We start from the raw sequence: 12,054 nt of genomic DNA on the forward strand, positions 1-12,054 counted from the left end.
AAAAAAAAAAAAAAAAGAGTGAGTATCTGAACACAGGAAGGAGGGGTAAGCCAAACCTATTCTCAAAGGAGACTTGCATGTTTGCATACTTCCAAATGAACTGTTCCTGAGGCCAGAGGAACAGTGTGTCCTTCGGTAGTGACAGGAAACTGAACACATATTGCTCAGCACCAAAAATCCTCAGAATCCCTCCATGAGGACTGGGAAGGCAGCAAAACAAGGCTTGTATCTAGGAAAATTTGCCCTTGGTACAAACCGCTGCCCAGCCAGCCAGGGTTTCCTGGGGCAGAGTTTCCCTCCAGCTGCCCTTGCATGCACCCAGGGCCCACAGGTGCTCACATCCCTCTGCTCTCCTGCTCTCAACCTTTGTCTTTATGCTAACAAACATTACTGTACGTGTAGTGTTACAGAAATGCTCTCCTCAAGCCAGTGCTGGTAGTTCACGCCTGTAATCATAGCTGCTCAGGAGGCTGAAATCTGAGGATTGAGTTTCAAAGGCAACCCTAGCAGGAAAGTCCTGTGAAACTCTCATCCCCAAGTAAGCCCCCAAAAAGCCAAAAGTGGAGCTATGGCTCAAGTGGTAGAGTGCTAGCCTTGAGAGACAGTGTGCAGGCCCTGAGTTCAAGCCCCGGGACCAGCACAAAAAAAAAAAAAGAAAAAAAGTCCACAAAGACCACAGTTTAGGCTCTGGCCTCTGCTCTCCCAAGGCTGATCCTAGTAAACCCATAACCATGTGCATTGCTGTTGCCTCCCTTTGCCCAGCCTCCTTACCCTGTGCTTACTCCACAGTTTCTCCTTATTTCCGGACAAAGCTGCGTGGCCTCTACACAACTGCCAAGGCTGATGCTGAGGCCGAGTGCAAGTAAGTACCGCCTACAGCCTTCCCTGCCTGTGACCCATGCCCAGCCCAGCTGGCCTCTTCAGCTGTGGAGAAGACAGCCTCCTCGCTCCCTCCCTGCTCCCTGCTCCCGTCAGCTGCTTTGCAGATGCCAGGTGTTGTGTAACTAGTCACTAGTCACATGACCTGGGACTGTTACTTCCTCTGAAACTCAGTTGTCTCCTTTGGAGAATAAGAATAATAAGTACACTTTTATGACCAGAAAGTGGAGAATGCACAGGAAATGCCAAAATCCGTTCTTCCATAACCTCTTCTGACCATCCTCTGCCGGGAGGCCCAGGGATGGTAATAGTGACCACTGTGTGGCACACTGTGACTGGTACCACTCCACGTGCTTTTCACATTTACTTCCTTTAATCCTCACGGCACTTTTTTTTTTTTAGATACTTTGTAGTATTGCCCCCAGTTTTTCAGTCATAAACTGAAGGACACAGGGGTTATAAAATCTGCAAAAAGCCATATAACTACTGGGAATACCTGGTTTTTTTGTTGTGGTTGTTTGAACTTGGCCTTACACTCACTAAGCTAGTGCTTTATCACTTCAGCCACACCTCCAGCCCTGCTTTTGTTGGGTATTTTTTTTTGGGGGGGGTCTGGTCGTGGGGGCCTGAACTCTGGGCCTGGGCGCTGTCCCTCAGCTCTTCAGCTCAAGGCTAGTGTTCTACCACTTGAGCCACATTGCCACTTCTGGCTTTTTTTTTTCTTATGTGGTGCTGAGGAATTGAACCCAGGGCCTCGAGCATGCAAGGCAAGTGCTCTACCACTGAGCCACCTTCCCAGCCCCTTGTTGGGTATTTTGGAGATGGAGTCTAGCAAATTTTTCTGGTAAGACTGACCTCAAACTGCAATTCTTCACATGTCAGCCTTCTCTGCGTAGCTAGGATTGCTGGTGTAAGCCACTGGTTCCTAGCCATGAAGCACAATTTTAAATCCAAAGTCCATGTTTGTGACTATAGACTTTAATACCCTACTAGGTGATATAATAGTGCTTTTCCATAGGATACTCACTTGTTTTATATTAATATATATCAGAGGATTAGGATGAGTTTAGTTATTACTGCTATTATGTATAGTCTTATCTGTTTGGTTGGATGGTTTTGGTTGGTCTTGGGGCTTGAACTCAGTGCCTGAGTGCTATCCCTGAATATTTTCACTCAAGGGTAGCACTCTACCAACTTTCAGCCAGCACCACTTCCTGTTTTTGGTTTTGAGGATAAGAGTCTCACAGACTTTCCTGCCCAGGCTGGCTTTGAACCATGATCCTTAGATCTCGGCCTCCTGAATAGCTAGGATTACAGGCATGAGCCACTGGTGCCCAGCTCCTTACCTGTTTTATCTATTTACTTTGTAATAACTGTTATACCCAAGGAATTTATTTTATGACACTAAGAATGGCAACTGCACATTTAGGAGTGTAATAACTGAGGGGCTGGGAATGTGGCTTAGCGGTAGAATGCTTGCCTAGCATGCACTAATCCCTGTGTTCAGTTTCTCAGTATCATATAAACAGAAAAAGCCAGAAGTGGTGCTATGGTTGAGGTGGCAGAGTGCTAGCCTTGAGCAAAAGAAGCTCAGGGATAGTGCCTAAGCCCCACGACTGCCAAAAAAAAAAAGAAGAAGAAGAAGGGGCTGGGAAGTGGCTCAGTGATAGAGTGCTTGCCTTGCATGCCTGAGGCCCTGGGTTTGACTCCTCAGCACCACATAAGCAAAAAAAAAAAGAAGAAGAAGAAGAAGAGGAGGAGGAGGGAAAAGGAGGGGGAGGGGGAGGAGGAGGAGAATGTAATAACTGCATTCAGAGGCTTCAGCCATGGGTTCTGAGGTCAGCACACTAAGTAAGCATTGCAAAAGACCCCATGGCCATTCTTTTAGGGCTTGGCTGGTGCTTATCTAGCTGTGGCACTGGGCCATCTCCATAGACGTCATGAGACTAGAGAGGACTTTGCCTTCAAGAGCACAATTCAGAGAGGAGATACATCCTAGGTAAACAGTTGCAGGACAGCATAGTTGGCTTATAACAGAGATGGATCTGGAAAGGGCTCAGAGAATAGGAAGAACTTGATCTGGGCTGTAAGCTGGGAATCAGGCAGATGAGGAAGGCAGTCCAGGCAGCAAGACAGTGGGAAAAAGCCAGAGAGAGTCTGAAGACTTAGTGGTAGAGTGTTTGCCTAGCATGCATGAAGCCCTGGATTCGATTCCTCAGTACCACATACACAGAAAAAGCCAGAAATGACACTGTGGCTCAAGTGGTAGCGTGCTAGCTTTGAGCAGAAGAAGCTCAGGATAGTACCAGGCACTGAGTCCAAGCCCCAGGACTGGAAAGAAAGAAAGAGAGAGAGAAAGTATCTGAAGAGCATGTTGCTTTAGGGGGATGAGAAGCAGACCAGCATGACTAGGTCCCCTATATCTCGGCCTAATCCTGAAGGTCATGGGAAGCCAGTGAAAATTCAAAGCAACAAAGAAAAAGACTGGTCTGGATGCAGTTCTGGGACAGTTAAGAGCCCAGGGCTGTGATGCTATTGGAGGTGGACAGGACAGTAGGCATGATATGAAGAACCAAGATGGGTTCAGAGTAGCTTTGAGATCAGATGAGTGGGCCAGTTGGTGGAAAGGAAGTTCAGAATTCCAAGGTTTCCCCCTTAGACAAAGGTCTGATGGGGCTCCCTGTGGCAGGCTGGGGTGCAGAATAGAATAGTGCCAACTCACAGAGTCAGGAGATTCTGATGGGCAGTGTCTTCCAGCTCACCTTAATTTGCAGACCTCCCTACCATTTGGCCTAAATTTAGTCCTTTTTCATTCACCTGGGCTGCAATGGTTTGACTAAGTCATAGTGACTCAGAAGAGTGTGTGTGTGTGTGAGAGTGTGAGAGAGAGACAGAGACAGAGACAGAGGTGGGGGGGAGGCGGAGAGCGGCCAGGGATAAAACCTGAGGCCAACATATTAGGCAAGTGCTCTACCATGAACCACACTCCTGGCTCTTCACTTGAGAGTGAAAAAGTGAGCTTTCCTTTTCTAGACTCACGGCTAGCCAAGCAAAAATATTCTGGATCTGGTTTGATATGTGTTGTCTCTGGCACTGACTAGCCCAGAGGTAAGCTTGTAAAAGCTCGTCTGATAACTGCAGGGCCCACTTTGCAGTTCTTGCTGATATTATATTTTTTTGAATCTTAAACGTTTCTGGACTGAGTACAGCACATGCCTGTAAATCCAGCACTTGGGAAGTGGGAGGATCACAAATTCAGGCCTCAAAACAAAACAAACCTTCACATGCACATGAATTCCCCACGCACAAAAAAAGAAAAAAAAGTCCTAAAAATCCTAAATCACTGAGAGATGGTGTTAGGCAAACATCACAGAGACTTGACACCAGCTTAGATGCTCTAGGAAGCTAATCAGGGTGGTCTCTGGGTTCAATCCAGAGATGTACAAAATAACAGCTGGGCGCCGGTGGCTCACGCCTGTCATCCTAACTACTCAGGAGGCTGAGATCTGAGAATCAAGGTTCAAAGCCAGCCTGGGCAGGAAAGTCCGTGAGACTCTTATCTCCAATAGACCACTAGAAAATCGGAAGTGGTGTTGTGCTCAAGCGGCAGAGTGCTCACCTTGAGCTGAAGAGCTGAGGGATAGTGCCCAACCCAGATTTCAAGCCCCATGACCGACCAAAAAAAAAAAAAAATGTACAAAATAGCATGAAGTGAAGGGGAATCAAAGGAGGAAGCAAAAAGCTTGATAAGAAATGTACTCATTACCTTGCTCATGGAATTGTAACCCCTCTGTACGGTATTTTCACAATTAAAAAAATAGCATGAAGTGCAATACAGGGAGTCCTATAGCAATGGCACTGTGGTTATTGTTACGGTCAAGTGCAGTGTGCTGTACGTGGCTGACAGGCTGTCACAGTGGGATTGTCTCCCCCAGCATCGCCACAGGCACGTGATGTGTTCCACTCAGACATGAAAATGCCAATAGACAAAGGAATTTCCAGCTCCATTACTGTGGGTCACTGTGACATATAGACACATGGGTCATCTTTCTGCAGCATCCCACTCCACTTAATGTCAGTGGTTTCTAGCAGAGCTGGCTTCAAGAGCTCTGCTCTAAGCAGAGAAGGGAGCTCATTGCCAAGTGCTTCACCCGCCTCCTTTCTTGCTTCTCTGCCCTCAGCATCCTCCGCAAAGCCCTGGACAAGATTGCTGAGATCAAGTCTCTATTGGAAGAGAGGCGGATTGGTAAGTGAGAAGAATGTTCAGGGAGGAGAGAGGGCTGCACACAGCAATCTCACCTCTGAAACAGACCAAGGAGAGTCGTTCTCCCCACAGACAGAGATGATTCTACCCAACCTGTCACCCTGTCACCTTCTCTAGGCTCTGGCCATAGCCTCCTTGGTAACTACACCTGCCTACTGTCATGGCGTGAGACCTGGCTGGTGGGTTTAGGTGGAGTCCCAGTGTACTGGCTTCCAGAGTCTCTCAGACACAGGCTTTCCTTCCTTTTTCTTGCCCTCTTCCCCAGTGTGGTGACCACATGCTATTTTGTTTTGAGGTAGTGAGGGGTGTATTGAGACCAAGGGTCCATGTTGGGTATTTTGTTTTTCAACTACTGCATAATTCCTATATAGTCGTAGAAAAGTATGCAGAGGGTTCCCACTCCATGAGATTTTCCACTGACCCAGCATGAGCTCAAGTACCTAAGTTTATGACCAGCCCCTCTGAACCCCCACTTCATACCTTTCTACTTGCTTCTAAAGAGAACGACTGCCATCCTGACTTCTTAGAAGTTTAGTTTGCCTCTCCCCAACCCCAGCCACCTAGTGGAAGGGATGCGCATGTGGTTGGCCCCACTGCCAAGCGGGGAGGTGGCACTGGCACAGTACCACTCAGGAGCCTCGGGCCCCTTCCTTCCCACAGCGGCCAAGATCGCAGGTCTGTACAACGACTCAGAGCCGCCCCGGAAGACCATGCGCAGAGGGGTGCTGATGACACTGCTCCAGCAGTCAGCCATGACCCTGCCCTTGTGGATTGGGAAGCCTGGTGACAAGTGAGCCTGGGAGCCGCCCAGGGATGGCTGGTGTCCAGGAGCTGGACTGACCCTGCCTCCTCTTGTAGGCCTCCGCCCCTCTGTGGTGCCATTCCAGCCTCAGGGGACTATGTGGCCAAGCCCGGAGACAAGGTGGCTGCTCGGGTGAAGGCTGTGGATGGCGATGAGCAGTGGATCCTGGCCGAGGTGGTCAGTTACAGCCATGCCACCAACAAGTGAGTGGACCCCCAGCTGTCTGGCCTCCCCACAGCCGCTTCCCCACACTCTACACTGCTTCAGGCGTCTCCTTTTGTCACCCACAGGTACGAGGTGGATGACATTGATGAAGAAGGCAAAGAGTGAGTGTCCAGGGGAAAAGGGAGGGGCAAGCAAGCTACTGGGGGGAGCCTCCCAGAGCCATGGCTTGCATTTCCCCCCCTCCAGGAGACACACCCTGAGCCGCAGGCGCATCATCCCACTGCCCCAGTGGAAGGCTAACCCTGAGACGGACCCTGAGGCCTTGTTCCAGAAGGAGCAGCTTGTGCTGGCACTGTACCCCCAAACCACCTGCTTCTACCGTGCTCTGATCCACACGCCCCCTCAGCGGGTAAGGCAGCCTCCACCAAGGGGCCTTCCGTGCACCAGAGCCCTGCCTGCTTCTCTCTCCAGGACCCCGCTGTGGCTCCTGGCTTGTCCTTGAGTCCTTACCCCAGCATCCTAACAGCAACAGCCCTCCTACAATTCTGCACTGGGAGTTGGGGAGCAGTGACCCCCACACACACACCTTTTCCCTGCTCTTCTCTTTCCTTTTTTAGTAATTATTTTTGGTTCAAGACCAGGATTCAAACTCAAAATCTCTGATACTTTCACTCAGTGGCTAGTGCTCTACCAACTGAGCCACGCCACCAACGCCACTCCCCACTCTTCTCCCTGCATTTATCCTCTCAACTCCCTGTTTGGGGAGTAGCTAAGGAAGAGCTCTGGAGCAACAGAGACTGGCTTCTTGTTCCCAGAGTGGAAAAGTGGGAGAGCACTCGCCCTCCCCGTCTATAGCTGAGGGCTGGGAGGAGGCTGTCCAGGCCTAGACGCCTCCGACCCACTCCTGCGTGTGTCCCGCCAGCCCCAGGATGACTACTCGGTCCTCTTTGAAGATACCTCCTATGCAGACGGCTACTCTCCTCCCCTGAATGTGGCCCAGAGGTACGTGGTGGCTTGTAAGGAGCCCAAGAAAAAATGAAGCTGCCTGCAAACTTGAGCCTGCCACTGCCATCCCCGAGGGAGAAGGCAACAAAGGATTTCTATCATCAAATAAATATTCCCCCTCCTACTCCATGTTTCCTGGGGCTTTCCTTTTCCAGCACCTTTCCCCTCCACCAGCAGGGCATGTGAAGATGGGAGCCTGCAGTGGAGAGAGGGTCCAGTCTGATTTCAATGGCTCAGGTTTTTGCTTGCTCTCCAACAGACTCTCTGTGTTGAACACATTTTATATATTTTATATATTTTATTCTTGAGGTCATGGTCAGGTTTTGTCAAACTCCTTTGGAGTGACTCCTGACGACACATTCAGATCTCAGAGCGGAAAGTGAACTTGCAGCCCGCCATCTTGTCAGCGTAGTGGGCATCAAAGCGCTCGTTCTGGGCCACAGTGAAAGTATTTTTCCAGTCTCCTGTGGTCCCTGGATGGGGACAGAAGGAGGAAGGAGTTTCAGCCAAAGAGGGGGCCCCCAGGGTAGACTTGCTATTAACCATCTCCCCAAATATCCACCCTGGATGGGGCATACCTTTTCTCATGAAGGCGGAAATGTTGTGGTCCATGATTTCAGAAGGTAATGTGGTATAGTTAGCCATAGGGTTTTTCTTCATCTCCTTGAAGGATGTGTGCTGGGTGATTAAGTCTATGGTCTTCTCAGGTAAAGAGCGGCCCACAAACTCCAGGATCTTCTGAATCTCTCTTTTGGGGTTCTGTAGTAGCAGAAGGATCCTTCAGTGGAGGTTTGGATTGTACCTTGGGCAAACACCAGAAGTCTGCCCACTCTAAGGGTACCGGGAGCTGCCCGCTTGCACTGAGGAACTCAAGCCCAGCTCCAAGACTCTGGGCATCTTTCTGAGACAGTACTGTAATCCCTTTCTACCCTGACATTGTGCCCTGAGTACCATATGTCCCATCTGGGAGAAGATAGAGACAGTCTTTCATCTCTGGGGCCCAAGCTGGTACCCCATCAGGGAGAGAGAAGTAGGAGCATGGAATTGCTAATGGGTGATAAGGGTCATCAGTGTCCTCTGCTGAGCTGGTCCTGTTGGCAAGAGCTGATGTGCAGCATGAGAGGGAAGAGGGAAATCCTGGGGTACAAGGGCTAAGGCCCTGAGTAGATCCCTCTGGGCTTCCTGTTCCCCAGCTGCCACAGGGAAGGAAGGAAGCATCAGCAGGTGGTCTCACCTCCTTCATGTCTTCATAGAAGAGGTACAGCACTGGGTGGGTGTGTTGCAGCTCCCACCACTCCTGCACATGCTGGTACCATGGCCCATAGGACACTGGGGAGCAACACAGGCATAAACACAGCTGGGCTTAGTTTTAGCTGCTGCCCCTCAGCTCCAGCCCCCTCCTTCCTGCACAGTCAGACCCACCTTTCCCATCCATGAACTTCTCCAGGAAGCTGTCCCAGGTGCCAGGGTCAGGGTGCACCTTGGCCATGTGGTAAAAGTGATAATAGGAGACGGCCACATCCTTTGCATTGCGGGCAATGTAGATGACCTGCAGGGGCAGACCCCCATACCCCAAATCCTCACCATACTGCACCCCACAGTAGTCCTAGCTCTGCATTCTGTCTTCCTGTTTCCCTTATCAGCATCCAGTTTAGGAGTTTTCTCTAGGTGTGGTAGCAGGCTGAGACTGACTTGTTGAGACGCTGTGATATGAGGCAACCAGGCTGGCTTTAAACCCCAATTTGACACCAAAGTCCGGGCATATTTCATTCTAATCTGTTCCGTCAATAACACCTCATTCAGACTGGAACAAGGCAGACCTGGGTCCTAACCCTCCCCCCTCCCCCCAGTGTCCTGTGAACACCTGGATATCTCAGGTGAATGTCTCAATTTTAAACTCTGTTAGAGTTTAAAAGACAAGCATATGTCCTCACAATGACACAGGGCTAGAGGAATCCTTCCCCAAACAGGACCAAAGCTGGCGTGTCCAGCGTTCCAGCCCTCTCACCTTGACTTTCTGATCCAGCAGGCTCTGGGGAATCAAGGACAGAGGTAGATGTGTCTTGATCAGGCGTGGAGCTGGTGTTTTTTCCAGAGACTGTAGACCTAAGGGTGGGCAGGGAAGGTCAAGTGAGCTGAGGCCAGGTTCCACTTCCTGCCATGTCACTCACTCCCAGCTCCCCTCCACACACCTGAGGGAATGCCTGGACATTGGAACTCAAGGAAAGGCACCCTCATGTAGATGGGGGCCCGGCGACACTTCTCCAGATCACCACCCTGGTAGATCATGTCCAGTATCTCACTCACCCAAGTGGTGCCTGGAAAGAGGAACATCAGAGGGAAAGGTGCTGAGTGAGTACCTGATGCTGCAAAGTGATCAGCAAAGTAAGCCTGGGAGAAGAGGGCGAGCTTGCCCACTTACCAGACTTGGGGTAGGTGCTAATGAGCAGATCATCAGGCCAGGCCTGGAAATCCTTCATCAACTTAGTTGCTTCTGCAAAGTACTTGATGAGTGGGATTCCCTTCACATGCACCAGCGGTGGGCGGGTGAAGTCCTGGAGTAGCTCCATGCTGCTGCATCAGGGAACACAGCCCAGTCCACTATGTTACAATGGTCACAGTACTATTTCATGAACCCTTCCTTTGGGGTTAGGACTCAGAGGTCTCCAAGGGTTGAGCAATTTGGCCAAGCTTCCCAAGCCAACAGGAGGTGGAGCTTGATCCAAAGACTGGTATAACTGCTCAGAACTGTAGCCATAACCTGAGCTTGCCTGCACAGCTTTCTCTGATCCCAATCAGCACCACAGCAGGGGCCAAGTGAAGCACTTGGGGGAGGGGACGGTAACTTGGGATTGGCAACTCTCCAGAAGATTCTAGCAGATACTTTTTTTTGGAGGGGGGGCGCGCGCCAATCCTGGAGCTTGCATCAGGGCCTGGGCGTGCTCCTGAGTTTTTTTCCACTCAAAGCTAATGCTCTAGCCCTTTGAGCCACGGCACTACTTCTGGTTATTAGGTAGTTAATTGGAAATAAGATTCTCATGGACTTCACTGCCCTTTATTAGCTGGCTTCCAACTGTGATCCTCAGCTCTTAGCCTCCTGAATAGCTAGGCTATGCTGTTGCTTCAAGCCTATACCCAAGGGTTTCCCCCATCTGTTTCCTGTCTTTTTTTTTTTTTTTTTGTCATGGGGTCTGAACCCTCAGCTCTTCAGCTCAAGGCTAGCACCCAGGACCTCATGCATGCAAGGCAAGCACTCTACCACTGAGCCACCTTCCCAGCCCCTGTTCCCTGCCTTGAACTGCTTGGGCTACCTGTTAATTTATGGAAACATTTCTGGCCAACTAATCCTGAAATTCCACTTGAAAAAAAACAAGCTCCAGCTTGTTTCTAAACAAACACAACTGGTGAATCCACTGACTTTATCTTGGGATAAAGTGAGCAAAATTGAAGAGCAGAGGGGAACTCAGGAGAGAATAGAATTGTCTTCTGCTCTGGAAAAATCTGCAGGGAAAGAGCAAGGGAGGATAGAGGCCTCAGCAAGGGATCAAACAGGAATCTGTTGGGGCAGACTAGGCGGTAGGGCTGGGGGAGGGAGTGTGTGTGAGGAGCTCACTCACCAGATTTGGAAGGATCCTGCCTTGTGATCTCCTTCGGTCCAGTTGGGGAGCAGTGGCTTCGCAGGGTTGCACTGTCAGGAGTGCAGAGCTGCTCTGAGTTCACACTTTCTGAGTCCCAAGTTGTAGGGAGGTGGAGCCTGGACTGGAACTGCCTGTACTCTTGGAAGGAAGGGGTGGAGTTGAGATGTCCAAAAGAGCCACCCCATCAGGAACCAAACTAACAACAATCTGATACCACAAGATTGGGTACAGCCCATTGGGAAATTAAAAAAAAAAACTATGTAGGAGGCCAAAGGGTAGCTTGTTTATATTTTAAGCTGTGATTTAGCTCCTGCCTTAATCACCTAAACTCTACCCCTACAAGGACTGTCAATCAACAGATGAATGTTTCTCTAGGTCCAATGGGGCAGTAGGAAGAGAGAAGGTATTAAGGACACTCACTTTCCTGCTGGCTTCAGGCAGGTCTTGATATCAAAAGTATCAAAGTTCAGCCAGGCACCAGTGGCTCATGCCTGTAATCCTAGCTACTCAGGAAGCTGAGATCTCAGGATGTCAGTTTAAAGCTAATCCGGGCAGGAAAGTCCATGAGACTCTTATGTCCAATAAAACACTAGAAAATTGGAAGTGGTGCTGTAGCTCAAGCGGTAGAGCACTCCCCTTGAGTTGAAGAGCTGAGGGACAGAGCCCAAGCCCAGAGTTCAAGCCCCATGACCGACAAAAAAAAAAAATTATCCAAGTTCCATACTGGAAGATATAAGCACTTATTTCTAGGACTGCCTTCTCTGAAGTCAAGGAAGTCCAGAGTGATGGGAATGCCCAGGGGAGATGCAGGTCATGTGGTCAGCCCCTCTTCTCACCTATATTCCCTTACCCAGGTCTCTACAATAGCATCAGGCGGCTCACATCTGTAATCCTAGCCACTCAAGGATTCAAAGTCTGAGGATAGCAGTTCTAGGCCAGCATACAACTCAAAGCCAGCCCAGGCAGGAAAAATCCATGAGATTCCTTTTTTTTTTGGTCAGTTGTGGAGCTTGGGTGCTGTCCCTGAGCTCTTTTGCTCAAGGCTAGTGCTCTGCCACTTTGAGCCACAGCATCATTTCCAGTCTTCTGACAGTTGATTGGCAGTAAGAGTTTCATGGACTTTCCTGCCTGGGCTGGCCTTAAACCATGATCCTCCAATCTCAGCCTCCTGAGTAGCTAGGATTACAGGGTGAGCCACTGGAGCCAGGCACCATAAGATTCTTATCTCCAATAAACTACAGAATACTAAAAAACCTGGAAGTGGAGTTGTAGTTCAAGTGGTAGAGCACTAGCCTTGAAGA

At 49.8% G+C, this 12,054-nt stretch overlaps 2 protein-coding genes across 3 annotated transcripts in view; one reads left to right on the plus strand and one right to left on the minus strand.

Annotated features, from left to right (window-relative positions):
• Window positions 1-7,239, plus strand: part of Ccdc101 (coiled-coil domain containing 101) — a 13,969-nt gene extending 6,730 nt beyond the window's left edge. The window contains exons 4-10 of the mRNA XM_013011545.1: window positions 790-862; window positions 5,061-5,125; window positions 5,804-5,933; window positions 6,002-6,148; window positions 6,236-6,271; window positions 6,357-6,519; window positions 7,033-7,239. Of these exons, the coding sequence (XP_012866999.1) occupies window positions 790-862; window positions 5,061-5,125; window positions 5,804-5,933; window positions 6,002-6,148; window positions 6,236-6,271; window positions 6,357-6,519; window positions 7,033-7,149 (731 nt within the window). The 3' untranslated portion in view covers window positions 7,150-7,239. The remainder of the gene's footprint in view (window positions 1-789; window positions 863-5,060; window positions 5,126-5,803; window positions 5,934-6,001; window positions 6,149-6,235; window positions 6,272-6,356; window positions 6,520-7,032) is intronic.
• Window positions 7,240-7,391: 152 nt separating this feature from the next.
• Window positions 7,392-10,862, minus strand: LOC105982102 (sulfotransferase 1A1-like). 2 transcript variants are annotated; one of them, XM_013011542.1, is made up of 8 exons: window positions 10,733-10,862; window positions 9,538-9,686; window positions 9,308-9,433; window positions 9,124-9,221; window positions 8,538-8,664; window positions 8,350-8,444; window positions 7,694-7,874; window positions 7,392-7,588 (listed from the first exon to the last, which is right to left on the minus strand). In XM_013011542.1, the coding sequence occupies exons 2-8, from the start codon at window positions 9,683-9,685 to the stop codon at window positions 7,476-7,478; spliced, it is 888 nt and encodes a 295-aa protein (XP_012866996.1). In that variant the 5' UTR covers window position 9,686; window positions 10,733-10,862; the 3' UTR covers window positions 7,392-7,475. The 2 variants fall into 2 exon arrangements, with proteins under 2 accessions (XP_012866996.1, XP_012866995.1); XM_013011541.1 differs by having other exon boundaries at window positions 9,538-9,689.
• Between the last annotated feature and the right edge of the window lie 1,192 nt (window positions 10,863-12,054).

Source organism: Dipodomys ordii, unplaced genomic scaffold (assembly GCF_000151885.1).
Source record: "Dipodomys ordii isolate 6190 unplaced genomic scaffold, Dord_2.0 Scaffold14, whole genome shotgun sequence".
Taxonomy (NCBI): Eukaryota; Metazoa; Chordata; class Mammalia; order Rodentia; family Heteromyidae; genus Dipodomys; species Dipodomys ordii.

Excerpts from the sequence above, each read along its gene's own strand:
- LOC105982102 (XM_013011542.1), bottom strand. The coding sequence starts at position 9,685 with ATGGAGCTACTCCAGGACTTCACCCGCCCACCGCTGGTGCATGTGAAG. Across the intron at positions 9,434-9,537 it reads TAGCACCTACCCCAAGTCTG|GCACCACTTGGGTGAGTGAG; the intron begins GTAAGTGGGCAA and ends TCCTCTTTCCAG. Across the intron at positions 9,222-9,307 it reads ATGTCCAGGCATTCCCTCAG|GTCTACAGTCTCTGGAAAAA; the intron begins GTGTGTGGAGGG and ends GCCCACCCTTAG.